The 19,226-nt window shown below is 40.5% G+C and overlaps 1 protein-coding gene across 1 annotated transcript in view; it reads right to left on the minus strand.

Annotated features, from left to right (window-relative positions):
• Positions 1–19,226, minus strand: part of LOC105920730 (potassium voltage-gated channel subfamily H member 5) — a 255,178-nt gene that overhangs the window by 151,028 nt on the left and 84,924 nt on the right. The window contains exons 5-6 of the mRNA XM_036150520.1: positions 9,523–9,638; positions 2,191–2,583 (exon numbers count right to left, since the gene is read on the minus strand). Coding sequence (XP_036006413.1) covers positions 2,191–2,583; positions 9,523–9,638 — 509 coding nt within the window. The remainder of the gene's footprint in view (positions 1–2,190; positions 2,584–9,522; positions 9,639–19,226) is intronic.

Below are 19,226 nucleotides of genomic sequence, written 5' to 3' on the forward strand. Positions count from 1 at the left end.
GTAAGTCATAACCATAGCTCTCAACTCTCACGCATTGACCGTGTGACACACGCATTTCATCAATTGCACACGCTCACACGCATTACTTTGAAAATCTCAATCTTACAATCAAAATCTCACTCTTGAAACGCACACGTACAGACGCTTCGCGTCATGGCAGAACCAATTTGCGGTACAATGGTTTCTGCACGTCCAGTAGTAGAGGGAACACAGCTGCAAGGACCGCCGCCGCGCAAACAAGTTTCCCTCATCCAAAGTGAAACACTTCTACGGTCCGTGTTGCGTGCGAATTAAATGGTAAGTCGTCATGTTTTATTAAAAACTGTAACATGAAAGCAAACTTTCGCCATTAGTTTCCGTCTTTATCGAATGATGTGAAGTAACACAGTAAGATAGTCCGTTTAAAATAGTGACCGTCTTGAATCGACCAACAGCACCCCCCCACCGTCGGACAACAATCTCACTCTCAACTGTCGTCAAAAGTTGAGAGGTATGGTCATAACTTTATAATGCTGTTAGTAAGAGAACATTTTGATCTGCTGGGAGTGCTCTCCGCCATGTTGCTCCAACACTGCGCTGCTCTGACAGTGGTATTTTAGGGCAGGGAGGGGCTGAGCCCTGAGCGGCAGCTGTTCACATGCACGTACATGCGAGGACCGGCCCGGCTATGTAAACAAGAGACTTGAGAACCACACAGAGAGCCATGGTATGACATCATAGTCCATCTGAAATATTATCTTTAGTTCTTCGCATCATTATTCTTTAGTTCTTACCGTCTTAAATATTGAAATTTTGCTTATTGCTCCTTTATGACCTGAAATATAAAGCTTAGAACTTGAACTAGACTAGGGACTGGTGATGACTTCGGAATCGACTTGGGACTTATATGTCATTGCAGGCAACTAACTCACAAGTTGGATGGAAAGACCAGACTTATGGTGTAAAAGACAAAGATTTTGGCCCACCTCTGCTTTTACTCAACATTATGCTGAGGTGGCTTGGCATGATTCACTCTAACCAATCAGCATTATGGTTTGCAAAATCATAACAAGCAGATTGAGTGGCATGGGTGGGGACTTGTTGATTAAATGTATTTAACTATCAATACATCAATCCTTTTGACAACAAACAAAAGCAGGTTAGAACAGGAGAACAGTGTCAGGTGTTTTGTGTGACAAAAGAGTCTGAGGGGCACTGAGGAAGAGACAGGAGACAGAGCTTGAGATAGGAGAGATGAATACGATGACATTCTCTTTGGGATTGACGAGGATGGAAAGGATCAGAAATGACTACATCAGATGTTTTGGAGATAAAGCCAGAGAGGTCAGACTGAGATAATTTGGACACATCCAGAGGTGGATAGTGAGAAAATTGATAGAGGAATATCAAGGCTGGAACTGACAGGCAGGAGGCTTCTAAAGGAAGACCACAGAGGAGATTCATTGAAGGAGGAGATTCCCCATGAATAGAACAAGCCAGAAAAAGAACATAGTACTCTTGCTGCGTAACCAAGTTGTGTGACAGGATGAGCACACAGACTATGAGCCACAAAGTGCTGTCAAAAAAACGTGTCTTTATAACTACCACTTGTTGGTGGTTAAATAGAGGTACTTCCTGCATATGCTGGTTAAACAAAAGTATCAGAGCATTCCACCAAGACCTGGAGTTGTTTACAGTAGTTATGTGAATAAACACACAGTTAAAGTTTGAAATACTGCAGTCACACCTTCTTTGGTGTACTTCTATACTTATTTACAACAATTGTGTGGGTGTGGGAACCTTGGAGGTAATGTAGAAAACCGGTGGATATCTGATTTTGCACTTAATATATTAGTAGGTGAGTCTGTGGTGTTACAAACCTCATTTAGAAGAACCTGCAACTAACATTCAGTTCATTTCTAACTTCTTCATTTTGTTATGGGTCCATATGCAGTGTTCTGAAGTCTCTGGAAAATATTGTTCACCAAACTGTAATATTTGTTCATTCACACTGCCATGCTTTTAAGCTATACTGGAACTGTATAAAACCTTTTAACATACCATCACTACAAAAATCCTGAACTATCAGTTTGGGATAAAATCTCAGAAATTAAATTTGTATAAATGCAGCAATGAACAACCTCGTTTTACAAACTTTATCACCACTCTCACGTTCACTCTATACTGAAACTTTCATTCAGAAAACCCTACCTCATCCACGTTCTCAAAGGCATTGATGATATCATAAGGCAGACAGGAGAGCAGATCAATGACGAACCAGGTCTTCAGGTAGTTCATGCGGATGAGTTTGGGGTCAGATATCACTTCTCCACCCGGACCCACAAAGGTAGTATGGAAGTTGAGCACGATGTCCACCAGGAAAATGACATCCACCACACTATCCAGCACCAGCCATACAATGTTGTTCTGCTTTGTCTTAAAAGAGACGTTGTAGGGCACCATAATGGCTGTGTAAAAGGTGAGGATGAGGATGACCCAGTCCCACGTGGTCTTAAAGGTGCAGTAGTGAAGGATGATGTGAGGCGGCGTCTTTGGGGCTTCCTGTTTGTACTGTGGAAGGATGTCGGAGTTCAGCTGCAGAACCTGGAGACAGAAAAAAAGTATTACTCTTCCATTATTTAATTTATCATCTGACAACCCTTTGATTTGTTTAATCAAACAACACTACTTTTGAACACTACCGTTGAAACAAACTGACTCATCCACCAAGCAGCACAAGCCACAGCACCTACTACAATATGATCAGGTCACATTGTGGGTTTGTGTAGTTCCTGGTGGGCATTCCGTGCTACTGCCCATTATGTGGACTGTACAGACAGACAGATAGACAGATAGATAGCTGAAGTAGCTTGTGCTCGAATGTGCTTTACTAAAGGCGAACTATGAAGCTTATGTTTCATCAATCTTATTATTTTAAATTGTGAACAAGATATGATCAAATAAAGTCCAGATTAAAAAAATAGTCCAAAATTCTGGGAAAAAAAAACATTTAACATGTGCCTAATAGCAAGCTCCTAAAGATGATGATAACTTTAGCATCATTAGTCAGAACTATCCAGCTGCAAGCAACACCTCAGTCTCACCTCCGTCCTGTAGCCTACCCCTGACCTTACACTGAAACCAGACTGTAAAATAGTTGGATTCTACATTGATTATTATCTGGAAGAGGAAGCAAATGACAGTTTCTCTGTGCAGGTACCAATAAGAAATGTCATACAGATTTATGGGTTTTTGAGCTAAATTGGACTTTGTGGAGTTGTTTCTCCCAAACAGCCCCACAAAGGAATGATGTATTTATTATTATTTGATTGTTTTCACCAGCCTGACTGGGCATGATTTGAATCAGACTGATTCAAACTTAATCAACACATCAATATGTATTCTACTGATGTGATAACATTACATTTTCTCATGACATCTGTTGACTACTTTTTAATCTTTTATATGATTTCACATCCTTCTTTTCCTTTTCAAACTATTTGCAGAACAAATTTGAGTGAGTTGTTTTATGGCAAATATTACACTTACCTTTACAATCTTTCCCATTGGAGAGCTACATCCAGATGCTACTGTGTTTTCTCTGGCTCAGCAGGTAATTTAGTATGTTTAACTTAATTAAACTAAGTTCAAAACAGCTTTGTTCCACTGTCCCTTTCAGACTGAAGCATAACAGGCACTTATGTATAAGTGTGGGCAACTGAGATGATGTTGTATGATATTTGAAATAAAAGTAGCATCTCAGAAGAATGGCAGACAAATATGACTTAGTTCCCATGGTTCATGTTAAGGAGCCGGTCAATCTAGTTAGTTTGTTCATCAATATCAAGGCTGTGGGCCTTAGGGTGGTGTTGGGTCTGAGACTTATCAAGAGTCGGAAGCAATATAGCATTATTGTTTGCCATCTAGCAGGTAGCCAGTCCTGGTATTCCTATTCGCTTAATGGGTTGCCCCTGATTAATACAATGAAAATGTTGTCATAATATAATTAGCTATGTAAGGTAGTGACAAAAATATGCCAGTAGATAGTGGTGTTGCTCTGTGTGTTCTCTCGAAATGCAGCAGTTCTCAGATGTTTGGCTTAGTAGGGACATCTTAGCTCTGAGTTTATTGCGCACAAGCTGCCATGTTTCTACAGTTAGGTTGCTATGCTCCTTCCAAGGTGGCGCTGCAGATGGATGCTTCACTACTGCGCTCACTCAGACACTGTGGTTCTGTGTGTATTCCCACTGTAATTTGCAGCTATGCTACAATCACTTTTGCCAGAGATAAACCCCTAAGCATGGGGCAGTCCTCTCCGGGCAGTTTTTTTCTCCAGTTTTTATTGATTTCAGAGAATTTTTCTGAGAGCATATTTGGAAGCGTGCACGACAGCTTTCTGTAAGGATTTATCTGACCCAGAAGGGGTGAAAAGAGCAGGCACACTTGTTAAACTTGGACAGCCTGGACTGTGCATTCCACTCCTGTCCATCCACTTTGCCAGTGTCCACTCCATAGTGTACAAAATGGGAGAGCTGCTCCTTCTCAAGAAAAAAAAAAAAAAAAAAAAAAAAACTTGGACTGCCATGGACTTGCTGACTTCTGTTTCACCAGAACCTGGCTGGCTGAGCACATCCTGGACTGTGCACCTCTGATGCCAGTCTGTTTCAAGCGAACCACAGTGTGGAGATGAAATTCTGTCCCAGTGTTACAGACGCCATGCAGTGCTCACCTGGAGGCATTTTTTTATAAACCTTTGTATTCACGGCAGGAATTCTCTTTGCTTCTTTTGACTGGTGTTTACGTCCCAAAACATCCCAGCACCAGCCATACAATACATGAGAGGATGAAAGCCAGCTCGATGAGCTGATAACAGATGTCAGGAAAAAACATACAGCATTGCGTTTCACAACTGTGTGAGGCATTTCCGATTTTCCAGCTTAAACACACCCGTCCAAAACCTGTCCAATCACAGTACAGTAATCGGAAAAACCCGCAAATAATATGTTCTGCCCAAACGTTGTGACACATCCATGGACCCATCTGTGACACTCTCTAAGTTTGCAGATGACACCATAGCTGGACCCGCTGTGCCCCTCTCCGTTTTCTCATAATGGTACTGCCTTCGCGTGATTAGCAAATTTGGCTGCCATGTTAACCATTTAAAACAAGCTCAGGTGAGAAAGGAAAGGTAGGGGCTGAGCTGCGAGAGATTTTTCGGCAGCTAGAAGCTCAGTCGATACCAAGCAGCTTGCGGCGCGGTTTTATTTTCGGTTAAATTTAAAGTGTCCCTACACCTTTAAAACTTTAGGTCTCTTTCTCTGTGCTGTTTTTTGCCCTTTGCTTTCTGCCTCCAAAGTGGATAACCACACTTGACATTCATGTATCAGCAGGCTAGGCTATCTTTAGCATTACACTGAAAAAATAAACAATGTAAAGAAGCTTCAAGGCAGATAATTTTTACTCAGTGAATCTTACGAACCGAGGTACTAGAATCATTCGATGAACCGTGACAGTCCTAGAGTAGTACCAAACTTGCTGTGTGTCATCACAGACCAATGCTAAACACATTCAGTGGGACACTTGTTGACATCCCGTTAGCTCTACATGCTTAGAACACTAAGAGTGTGTTCAATTTTAGGGGCTGCACCCCTTCGTCAGCCGCAAAAATCGGAATACTGGAAGAGATTGGCTGTGAATAATGCTATTAATAAAATAACCAAACATTAACATTAGATATCTGACTGAATTATTTCAGCTTTTAACTGAAAGCAATGGGCCGGGATGAAGGGTTGAAGGTCAGTGCCTCCAAATCCGAGACCATGGTCTTGAGCTGGAAAAGGGTAGAGTGCCTTTTCCAAGACATGCGGCCGCAGGTCAGATGACACAACAACAAAGTCGATCATTGAACTACTGCCTACTGGTATCCTGGTGCCAATAGCACATATGGACACCCTTGTGCTTGAACATGGTGTTCGTTATGGACAATCCATGATGAGCACAGAAGTCCAACAACAGAACACCACTCGAGTTTAGATCAGGTGGGCCGTTCCTCCCAACCACGCCCCTCCAGGTCTCACTGTCATTGCCCACGTGAGTGTTGAAGTCCTTCAGCAGAACAAGGGAGTCCCCAGGAGGGGCACTCTCCAGTACCCCCTCCAAGGACTCCAAATAGGGTGGGTAATCTGAACTGCCGTTTGCCATATAAGCACAAACAACAGGTAGAACCCGTCCCCACACAGGTATGTAGATGAAGGCCGGGGTAAATCCTGACGTACAGGCACTAAGACGAGGGGAAACAAGTATCCGACAAGTATCAGACATCAAAGCAGTCAGCCAGAAACTGGCTGCTTGTGATCATTTGTCAGCCTTTTAAGAAGAAAGCTGACCAGAGAAAGCTGAACCTTTTACATCCTTTATATATTATATGTGTGCAGAGTTTACTGTTACTGAGAATGCTAGAGCTTGAATCAACCTTTCAACCTTTGTCCTAATATCAAAGCCAATTGGCCTGATATTTACAAGACAATGCCGGACAGGGTTATTTGGTAAACATTAACATGAAATTGCGCAACAAATACAAGTTTCAAGGGTGATCCCACAGAACAAGTTGATACTGAATCCTATTCTGAAAGTATCTGTTGGCTAGACAGTGTGGGCATAGCAGAATTTCCATTGCTAACCATTTGCGTGCATTTGGCTTTAAATGACACATGCATGGTTTACAATGACTGTACAACACAGTAAAATCTGATATACTTTAACTATTCCACAGACCATTCCATTAATTTTAAAAGGTTCATATCAACAGATTCTGCAATAGACTGGCGACCCTTCCAGGGTGTACCCTGTCTCTTGTCCATTGATAACTGGAGATAGGCACCAGCACCCATCGCAACCCCACAAGGGATAGACGTGTTAGAAACTGGATGGATGGATATCAACAGATGTGTCTGGATTGGTGATTGGTTGGAAACTCAAAAATAGAATCTTTCAACAGTCACCATGAATACACCATACCTGCAAGATTTCACTTTCTGTTGGTACAGCGAAAAGAGTACTCTATGTTAACTATGTTCAGAATTGGACAGGTGTCCAAAAATGAGGCAGCACAAAGACGTAAGGGGACTTTTTGAAATTAAGCTGTATTTCCCAAGTCCTGTCGGGTCCCCATGTCCACTTCATATCATTCTGGCTGTGGGACAAAGTCAATCTTTCTCACCAAATTAAAAATGCAATGTTTTCTCTCATAAGTTTGTCTTGTCAGAGAACACCTCAACTGACTAATAGTTAGCAACGGTAAACGTAGTCTTGACATTTACCGACAAAGTACGCATACAGGGTTCTATCATACCACATGTGTGTTTTATAAACTATAATCTGAAGGCTAGAATAAGTAGCTGTTTAAAGGTGAGTGCAACATAACCTCCCTTCACCATAAGCCTCTCACAGTGACTGGAGAGCAGAGAAACCAGTCAGGGGGAACCACTGATAATAGACACATGACCTTTACACAAATGAAGTTAATCATCCAAACAAATGTCATGCATAGCATGGCACTTCCTCTGGTGAATAAACATAGCATACAAAACACTCACAACTAGAGTCCTGTTTGAGAAAAATTAATGCAGTTTTAGTAATTATGTTATTAATCTTCAACTTCTAACACTGGATCTATCATCACTTTATGATGAAGTCCTCATTCCCTGCTGATGACAGAGACATTCAAGGGATCCAGCCACAGCAAGCTCCAATTACTCTCACAGTAGGACTCAGTCTGATATTAAATAATAGGGTATAATAATAGAATAGCAGCGAGCTTCATGATGAAGCTCCTGTATATCTCAGGAACATGCTGATCAGAGGTGCCATTCAAACAACCCCTGGTCAGTAGCAACATTTGCCTAAAAATATCCCCTTTTCTCTGCATTAATCTAATGTGAGAAAACAGTATTTATCATAAAAAGTGCTGTTAATGTACAAGAGACACTTGACTGCATCCTCAACAAAAGATGCCAGCTGTGTTTTCAAAGCTCCAAGGCAGAAGTTTCAACTGCAAAAGCCACTGAGCATGCTGAGGTCATTAAGCAACTCTCTGAGAGTATTTCTCTGCTCCATTATGAGATATTTCTCCTTTACTTCCTTTCTTTTGCAATTTCCCATCTTTGTTGTGTCTCTTTTCTACTCCTTTAATTGAACAGCCATGCTGCTGTTCACCTCACACACCAAGCACAGACAAAGTCCAAACTGACTCGGAATGAAACCAAAGCATCTTACTTGGGCCTTTGTGAATAAAATAGGTGGGTTAGCTTATGGAAATAAGCAATCCCTTTAGAAACTTTCATTTTGCGTGCCCAACCCAGCAGCCTCCTTTTCTCCACCCTACATGAAATATGAATGAATGCAGCTAGCAGGAAAAGTGGTGAGTCCACAACATGTTCTGAGTTATCACATGAATATAAAAAACCAAGGGGTTCAACAAGGGTTTATTTTGATTAGGCAGCTCATTCACTCAGCATTTAGAAACACTTTGAATGTGACTATGAATGTTTTATATGACTGTCTGTTTGGGTGCAGGTGTGAATGAGCATGGATGAAACACTTTAAAGTTACTAACTTAATAACAAGAATAGTGTTGAAAGTTAAAAGTAGTTAAAATACTAAGTCAATTTTCTCAGTGTTCTCAAATGCGTAGTACCATTCTAACCTGCTACGAACTGCTTTTTCTGCAAGGATAAAGGCCAAAATGAAGTGTGAGGCTATGATTAGACGAAACCATTTTATTATTACAGGACAGTTTTGAACCTACCAGATGGGAAAATGTCCAACAAAGATCAATATATTCCCATAGTTTTACATAGTTTCTACACTGTCACTGTCAAGGAAAAAAATTTAAAACCTAAGTGTCTTTTAACTAGAAGCACAGTTAAGTAACAATGACCTATTTTCCAAACTGGTTCTGAAGCTCTAAAAAAAATCATCTTTCTTCTGTGAAAAAGGAATTCACTCAGTTTCTAAAGGGATATTCAAGGGAAATAAAAAAAAAAATCTTGTGTTCACCAGATATTTTTTCATTCTCACCAGATATTTTCTCTTGCGCACCATTACTACAAAATTATTCTATAAAGACAAAGGATACATATTTGATTCAGTACTTCTATATCTGAAGGTTGCAATCTAGGTGCATCTTTCCTTATAAGGAAAGATGCAACATCCAATATATATATATATATATATATATATATATATATATATATATATATATATATGTATGTATGTATGTATGTATATATATGTATATATATATATATATATATATATATATATGCATTTCTTTTAAAATAAACCAGTTTTGAATGGAAATGATTTGTAAAACTTTATAGATTAACTTTATTTTATTTTAAGTTTGTGTAAAAACGTTTGACAATAAATGTGTGTGTGATACACTAACAAATTGTTGTGTGTGTGTGTGTGTGTGTGTGTGTGTGTGTGTGTGTGTGTGTGTGTGTGTGTGTGCGCGCGCGCGCGCGTGTGTTGTGCACTCACCTCTGCTAGTCTGGACTGTTTGTGGCTGACTTCATGTTTGCTAATGGGAGCCAGCTGCTGCAGTGTGTTGCGGTTGTTGGTGAGCGCACGTGTGAGTCGTGCTAATTTTGTCCATCCTGTAGAAGAGAAGAAAACATTTCAATCATTTCCAAATTTTAGGTCATCAGACCTCACTTGGTTTTAAAGTGCATGTCAGCAGGTGCTCAAATCTGGGAAGTTCACACACATCAGTGGTGTTGCAGTTCCTTATTGTCTTCTCTTTCTTTGTTTTTTCTGTATTCAGAACTTTAGTGGAGATGTTTTGGGGCAGAGCATTTTTTCTACATTGAAAGTTCACATAACATTTAAATGTAACCTCCAACTCACAAAATCTTCCTTAAATCAGACCTTATTCTTTTTAGTTTTCAAGTCTTCCCAGTATAATAATGGCTGTTTCATGATAATATGGGTATCTTAAACAGGTGTAAAAAATGGAAGGATGGAGTAGAAGTTCCATACGGAAGTAACCTGGTGACGTCATAAAGACAGACTTCCTTTCTGTATTTGACTCTTCAAGCTACAATCAACCTGTCCACCTCAACTAAGCATTTTTTTCCTTCCGTTGATTGACAGACTGTGACAAATAGTGGGGACAATGTGACTGAGACTGGCATGCTGTAGGAACGATTTTTTGCGCTACCTAAATGAATGCCGTTGTTGCAGAAGAAACATCCTGTATTCTCCTTTCTGAGTTGCGTTGAGCTTCATAGTATGAAGCACCAAGCTGGCCAAAAGCTGGATGTACAGAGACACGAACGCATGACACAACAACAGTGAAGGACTCCAGCATGACACCGTAGAACCCTCACACGTGAAAATAAAACCCACGCGCAATAGTGAAAGAAGTTTTTTTTTTAATTAAAGGAAGAAAAAAAAAATCAAAAAGCTATTTTAAACAGCGTAGTCTATGTCAAATGTTTTAATAGATTCCCTTTTTTTCTTTGTTTATGCTTATCCTGCTCCTGTTTAAGCTTTGTTACAACAGCCTTTGAAATATGTCCATTTATGACTTTGAATAGTATTGTTTTTGTAGCAATTACTCTTCATTAAACATTCCTAAGACTGCAGAATAATCATTGCCAAGTAAGGTATTTTAGTAAGCAGGCAAATTTGTCTTATTTAAAAAGAGATTTGACCAAAATAATTTTCCTGGTTCAGGTGCAGTGTGAATTATATTGTACAAAAATCAGTAAAGATATCAGGTTATTGATGAAAAGTTTACATTAAATTGGACAATACTGCATGGAAGAAATACAGTTTCATTAGAATCGGCCTTTTTTAACACTGAATTTAGAACACTGAATTTTTTTAGACCTTCAATTTATAACAATGAATTTTTATCCTGTGAAATTATTCCCCACATATTGTAGAATACATTGGAGCTACAGATGATATTTGATTAAAAAAATAGGTGCCTTTAATATTTGTGCTCTTTCCCTATTTAGGTATTTCTAAGAAAAAAAAAGATAAATCTTTGTCATTCATTAAATTGTTAAAATAACAGTTTCACAGAAAAAAATAACAAAAATCCTTTTAGAAATAACAGCCAATGCATTTCTAGAAGTTCGGTGGGCTGATATATTTTCAGATTCAGCTGTTGTCTTCCATCCTAATTGGGGCAAATTCCATTTCAACTGTGGAATAGCAGAAAACAAACCTATGAAGGATTTCATAACCTGATTATTATTTTGGACACAGCTAGAGTCTTATGAAAGGAGATCTCTAACAATAAAATAAATATATAACAATGTTGTTCAATAAACCAACATAACCATCAGCGATATAACAATCAATTATACTTATCAGATATAAAATCAATTTTAAGATCATGGACATTGGGGTTTGGGTTTGTTTTGCAGCGTTGTTGAATTTCTTGAAAGAAGACATGTTGAAGCCACACATATCTGCTTATTTATGGTTTAGTACATCCCTTGAAGCTAATTATTGTATTATATTAAACATAATCATAACACTGGTACAACTTTCATTAAAAAAAATTACCATTTTTTTGTGTGGTGACATTGTGAACTGAAGTATCGAATTCAATGAAGAAACATACACCTTTCTGACATGACAATATGACAAAGACGGCAAAAATGAGTACATGTGCTCGTTATTGCGATGCAAAACTCTTGTAGAGCAATTTACAAGTTGGTATTCACATAAATATTTTTTGTATGGGATGTTTTTAACAGCTGGGGAGCTAGAGCTGCAGTTCACAGTTGCATTAGTTTCTGCCAGCAATCATAAGCAGATGTCAGATGCACGAACAGCTTTGTTGGCTATTCTATCCTCAGTCCAATATCTTTCCTGTCAGCGTTTGGTGAAAGCACAGACAAGGAGTCCAAATTAACCCTTTTACCACATTTACGTGCTCAGGATATTCTGGAGTTACTGTCATGGCTTGTATGTAAGGGGAACAAGTGACTCTCACAGGACATTGTAAACAAGATGACAGAAGTTACAGCCATGATGTACTGAGAACACTGATTGGAGAAACCAATTCTTCTGAGATTCTTTCTGTGATAATGGATGAACCCGCCGACATTTCAGTCAGAGAGCAGGTGCCGATTTCTTTTCTTGTTGTGGCTGAAAATCTTGATCGCGAGGAATGTTTTGTTGGATATTATGAGACATCAATAACCACAGCAAATGGTCTGTTTCAGTTGCTGAGTGATGTTTTGATGAGATTCTGGCTGCCAGCTCAAAACTGCAGGGGCCAATGCTAAGACGGTGTATCACATATGTCGTATTTACAAGGGTGCGTGCTTTAGCAAGAGCCCTGAAAACAGTATATGCCTTGCGCCACGCTGGTTTTGGACTTTTCACTTTATGACCCACGTGACTTTGGATTCCCCATATGTCTCTGCCCTGCGCATTAACTATGTGAAGTGGAGTGGAGGTGTCTGGGTGATTCGGATCACCTAGATGGAACCTTTGGCTCCAACCATCAGAAACAGTGCTACATCCCACATTCTGAGAAGTGGTTCCAGAGTTTGCGCCTGTCGGTTCCTGTTCCTGCAACACCAGTTCATTCAATAAACCTTTTAAAACGTTTATTTTTGTGTCGGCTGAATTATTGGGTCTCCAGATCATGTCATATGTTCTCAAAAATGTCAGCTACTGTGGGGAAACTGTGTAACTGACACATTTCGAGGTGACGTGAAGGCTTTTCGGGAAAGATTTACTAAATTTTGGGAAAACTCTACTGCAGCAACCCATGACTTGGGTCTGAAAAGACAGGTTTTACCCAGACCAAGAAAGATTTCACACTGATTGGAAGATGCAAGTGTGTCGCTCTACAGTTTTCAGACACCAGAAGAACTGTACCAATGATAATACTTCCAGGTTATAGACACAGCATCAGCATCCCTGAATTGTTGTCTGGGAGACTTGGTCTCCTTTTTCCTTTTTGCTTTACTCTTTCACTCCTCTAGATGGCATCGGGGAGCATGGTGGTTTGGTGGTGCAACAGGTGTTTTCCATCTACATCATCAGGAGTGGAGTATTTAAGAAGCCTGCTGTCAACCCCTTGATGCCTGAGTGTTCTACCTGTGTAGTATGACTCTAGCCCTCTGCTGCTCAGTTCAGCTTTTGGAAGCCCTGTTGATTTAACTTTGCTTTCCCCTCAGATCTGGCCCTGTGCCCTGATTCCTCTCCAGTTCCTCAGCATGTTTGTGGACCATCTGCACCTTACAAGGATTCAGTTCTGGACTAATACCTGGCTGGCAGCTTCTGGATAACCACTACCACCTCCACTCCTGGATTGAGACCTGCCCACCCTCCACCGCATTCCAACTAACTCACCCCCTGGCGCAACTCCACCCATCACCCAGTAAGCAAACTATTCTTGCACCTTCCCGAGACAATCCTTCCTGCAGTAACACTAAATATCTTTACAGACCTCCTGGCTAAGTTCCCCTCCATAACCCATACCTGGAGCTTGTTGCAGAAGATTCTAAATCTCTTTAATAAACATTCTAAAACTTTCTTTGTTTCCTAAGAGTGTTCTGCATGTGGGCCAGACACGTGGCAAAAATCATGACATGACTTAGTCCTTCTGCATTCAAATACATACAAGATGTTGAGAAACTTTTAATTGGAGAAGGAAACCGCAAGAACATTATACAGTTTCACTGGGATGATTTAGATGAAACTAGTTTTCAGGGTGTAGGGAACTCTCTCAAAGGGGACCAGGGAGAGGGCATGAGATCACTTAGTTAGAAAACTTGTCGAGGTCACTTTTTGGCCTCCAGCACCTGAAAACCTATCTGCAGTCCAAAATGGGTCAAGCGAGGCTGAACCATGTTGCAATACTGAACTAGCAGAAGACATTGCTGGGCAATAGAAACCTAGAAAAGAATCATGGACCAGAGGTATTATTTATCAAGCATTGCTTAGAATCTATACTAAAAGTGCACATACGCCCAAAAAAAAGACGACAAAAGAAAATGTAGATTTAGGAAACCTTGCATGCACACCCCAGCACTTAGATACAGCTGTACCTGAACGTACCAAATTCTGCCCTTTAGTACACGCCCAGATGCAACCATAAATGGCCAATGCAACACACCTCATGACTGCTAATGTGTAGTAGAAGGAGACTAGTGTAAAGATGTCTGCCTGTTCCTTCCTGTAAAGCTGCTGTGTGCAGTCTTGTGACGTCACTCCCTGTTCCCTATGCTGCACCGGCAATCAAGGCTGAGCGGTTGGTTGACCTCCGGTTATCGACCTGTCTCATTCTAGTTTTCTTCAGGCTTCTAGTCTCTGGACATTGACCTTGCCTCTCTTGCTCTGTCCCTTTCTGAATTCTCCTGCCTGCCGTGTATGACCCAAGCCTGAATCAAGGACCTGTCTCATGTCTCTGTCCCACTCGGAAACCTCTGCACAGTGTGTGCGCCTCCTGTTACAGATTTCACTCACCATGATCCCAGATTCCTCTCTCACATTGCCCTTCTGAAAACCTCTGCCCTGTGGACTGTCTCCCTGTGCATGACCCTCAAACTCACCACAACTTCCCCGCTAGCCTTTGCCCTGCCTAGCGTCAACAAGATTTGGATCAGTCACCTAGTGATCCGAATCATCCAGACGGAGCCGTTGGGATCAAGCTCCAGAGCCAGGTCAACCTTGTAGCATCTGAAAAGGTTAGTGGCTTTCATTCAGTGCACTACCACCAGCACTGAATTGTTCTTGGCCATTTTCTCTTCTCCCTACAGTTATCCCTATAATGTAATTTCAGTTCCAACAACACCAGTTTATTTATAATAAACTCTTTTAAACATTCCCTTCTTGTGTCGGTTGAATTATTTGGTCTGATCAGTCATCACAGAAAGGAGTCCTCTGTAATGATAAAGAAAAGAAAAGCACTGCAAAAAGCATTTTTGGAAGCCAATTGGTTACACTGTGCGCTGCATGTGTGTGAGCGGTAAGCACACCTCCTCTGCACTCTGGAGTTTGTTGAGCAGGTCAAGAACCAGCACCAAGGTGCCTAACCAGCATCCACCCAGGTGCTGGTTCGTAGCCACTGTCCACTTTAGGTTGTATCAGAAAGCAATACTTGGAGTCATCATCATTGGCCAAGAAAGTTTTGATCCATGAAACTGCTTTTCCTACCAAATTCTCCCATTTGCAAGATCCAACAGTGACAATTGCCATACCACACAGTATTACACACAAGTGTATTTGACTGTATATAACAATTAAATGAATTGCCTCACACCTTGTCACAATTATCTGTTAATCTGTGTTATACAGATTAACAGATAGTTGGTGATCATTGGGGAAAGGAATGAATGGGAAAAAACGCTGATGAAATGTTGTGAGCATTTTATTTAAGATTTAAGTTTACATATAGTTAAAGGTACAGTTGGTGAGAGCAGCGGAGCTAAAATGAATGACTAACAGCTAAGGTAAGCTAATTGGATACATAAACAGGAAGGAAACTAGAAGTGTGCATGTGCTGCCAGCAAGCAGAAACTAACACGAAATGTGCACACACACTGGCATTATGTGAGGTTGTCAGAATGATTGTTAGAAAGATGTGTGGGATAACAAATAGATAAGGTGATTCCCCTGGTAGTTGAGGGACAGAGGGGAGTGAGAGCAGGACCCTGCCCTTCGGTTCAAAGAGCAGCGATTGGTTAGAGTTTTGACAAGCCTGCAGCTCCTAAAGACTTTCAGGATTCAAAAAGTGTTTCTGAACAGGATAACCAACTGTAGCTTTAAGTGTCACTACCGCTTGCATCAATAACATGGCGGTTTCGAATCATTATGATAAAGACAAATCTGATATGAAGTGAAATTGAACGTTTGAGAGGAATCATCATTCACTCTGGCTACAATTCACCACTTTACCCTCTGTGTCGGCAATTTCTCCTGTCTCCAAAATGAGCGTATGCATGGGTCAGAGTTGCCCTGGCGACCTCACTTTTTCCTGTAACGTTTGTTTTGTTTAATAGACCGCAACTCTTGCATGGCAGTTGACATGCACTAGTTTCTTGGCCTATTTTGTGCGTATGCAAGCTTTATAAATGAGGCCCCCTGGTCAAAAAATGCACCACTACCAGGGGCAACTGTAATAGTTCAGAAGCTGGAGACCCGATAACTCAGCCAATACCAATAGTTTTAAAAGGTTTATTGAAATACTGGTGTTACTGGAAAAGGAACTGACTGGAGCGCACTCAGAAACCACTGCAGGAAGGAGAGCGTTAGTGGCCAAGACCAACTGTAACGAACACTGTGATGTAACAAACACTGAATAAAAGGCACTACCCTCTTTAGAAGCTGGGAGGTTGCACTGGTTCTTACTGGTGGGTCCAAGGGCTACATTTGAGTGATCTGAATTTCTGAATAAATGATCAGCTTTAGGTGGATTAAATGTGGAGCAGAGATAGAAAGGGAATCCAAAGTCCAAGCTTGTGTCATACACAATAAGGCACACATTAGGCAGAGGTTTCCAAAGGGGAGGAGGCAGACAGGTTTGACCGTGAGAGGTTTTTGGTGTCCAAAAACAGAAACCAACAGGAGAGTCCGACAGGGGCAAGGAAAACAGTCAAAATCCACCAGGCAAAAACTGGTCAAGCATAGGCAGCAAATAAAGAACGCTGGATGGCCTACTTCCACAAAGGTTTTCAAAGATCTGGCAGTTAAAACACTGGAAGAGTGGAGAATATATAGTGGTCTCCCCAGGTGCAGCAACTCCACTCAATTGGAGCTGCTGCAGTTGTAACTTTTCAGACCTGACTGTAGGAGCTGAGCTGAGCAGGCAGAAACTCTCAGAGACACAAAGCAGGATCAAGCAGAATCCTTGCAGCAACACATTTCTCATCAATAATTAACAAAAATGGTGACAAACCAATCAATGAAATATTTGCTATGATAAAGCTGCTCGGACCTCTCCACAGTTACATCTGCTCGCTCACCAGTGGCTCAATCACCTGTTAACATCATAGAGGAGAAACCCGCTGAGTCTGTCTTCCAGCTCCACTCTCCCCGGCTAGGTTTCCCGAACTCGGCGGTAAGCTCTCCACAGAACCCTTACGGCTCTATTTCACGGCATAACCTAATCCACAACGCTCGCCCATTGTGGTTCCTCTACGTCACCGTATCTCTGCTCACTTAATAAACATCTTTAACTGCTATCTGCCTCCCGACTGTGTTCTGCATGTGGGCCAAACACATAAAAACCATGACAGATACAGTGTTTTAAAAGATGTGTCGCAATGGTTTTAATTTGTGCATTTAGTCCATGATCTGCTTTTTTTATTCTGTTCGCAATAGTTTTTGGTGGTTATGATTTATTTATCTCCTGTTGTATATTGTTATTAAAACTTTTGATTTAAATCAGGATTATATTTGTCTAATTAAAAGCTAGTTGTGATCACCGAAAGTAAAATTTATATCAGGTGTATCAAAATAAATATCAAAATGAAGTAGCCTACTTACTTATGAGTTGGTAGGCTGTGCTATTATTTACCTATGCTGACTTTCAGCACAATGGACAGTTCCAGTCAGGCAGCACTCGTAAAAAGAATAAAATTGAAAAAAAGTAATAGTAGTAATGCTAACAATACGCAATTAAATGTGTACATAAAAATAAAAGGATTTTTACGAAGTCCATGGGATAAATGGGACAAAAAAAATAAACAAAAAATACATAGAACTGCCATTTTTATTCTTTACGGTGTGGGGAGGGTTCCTGCACAGACGGAGGTTATAGAAATGATCTGCTCTGCCCAGTGATGTGTTCACAGCCCTCCCTATAGTTTCAGCACAGTTTTCCCCTTTATTCCCAAGGTGATGCTTCAACTCTGCTTCCAAGCTTAGCATAATGCTCCACAAATTCTCCTTGAGAGAGCAATGTTTCTCGATGGTAAAGAAGCCAGTCCGCTTACAGAAGCTGTTTTAGTAATGGGCACATTCAATGTATTCCAAGAGGTTACGTATTTATTAATTAATTGCATTGTTTTTCAACCCTTTGGCATATTTATTTTCAAACCAAGAATTTTTCTTTTCTTTTCCGAACAGAAGAGACACAGGCCTTTTAGAGAAGCAAATCCCCATAAGACAATGTCCAAGGGGTATCATAATTTCTTTTATTTACAATAAAACAGAAAAATGGCATGTTAAAAATCATCTATCCCTTTCTTGATGAAGACTGAAAAATACTTTACTGTCAATCAAATGTGTGTTGCAATTACTGAGCAGCTCTTTGTATGTTGCCATTGACAAATTAGACTATTTACCTTTAGTGATGAGATTCAAGTCTTTTAGGTTGGAAGATGTCCTTGTCATCAGGATTCAACAAAAAGAAAGACTGGGCAAAAATGACCTCCTTAGGAAAGTTTAAAGGCCACAACCATTGCTGTCCCAAAATAACACAAAGGCCACATTTACCAAAAAAACACCTTGATGACCCTCAAGACTTTTGAGAAAATATTTTTGCAAACCTATGAGATAAGAGTATAAGATCATACTGGCAAAGAAGTAAAGTGATGGTGAAGTGATGCTCTGGGGAAAATACTAATTATGCTCTCTACCAGAAAATCTGAAGAAGAATCTCCTTCCATCAACTTTAAGCTCAAGTGATTGAAGCAGGACGATGATCCAAAGTGCACCAGCAAGTCCACCTCTGAAATATAGGAAAGGTAATAAAGTCTGGACCTAAATCTAATTACCCTTCTGTGCCTGAACTTAAACATGCCATTCATAGACAAAAACTCTTGAAGGGAAACTAAAAACAAATAAAAAATACAATTCTGCAAAGAAGATTGGGCAAAAATTCCTCTACAGGGATGTTGTTTACATCATGACTACTCCGCTTGCTTCTTCTGGAACCTTCTGGATTGGTACCATGATGTTTACATCAGTTCTCTTTTATTTTGTCTCCTATTTAAGCAGTCCGGTTTCCCCTCATCTTGGCTTCTTTGCCTTGATTTCTGTCAGCATACCATGTCTCTACCTTGTGCATCCTGGATTGTTCTTGTAGATTCTGTATTTTCTGGATGTTTGACCTCTGCCCATGTTAGGATTGTCTTGATTATTCTTATTGGACTTGTGCTTTTCTGGAGCCTGACGTTTGGCTTGTGTTTGACTTCCATCCTGGATTGTGGACTTTCTGTTTGTGGATAAAGTTCACGTCTACACTTATGATTCTGTTCTGTCAC

This window comes from Fundulus heteroclitus, chromosome 19, assembly GCF_011125445.2.
Source record: "Fundulus heteroclitus isolate FHET01 chromosome 19, MU-UCD_Fhet_4.1, whole genome shotgun sequence".
Classification (NCBI taxonomy): Eukaryota; Metazoa; Chordata; class Actinopteri; order Cyprinodontiformes; family Fundulidae; genus Fundulus; species Fundulus heteroclitus.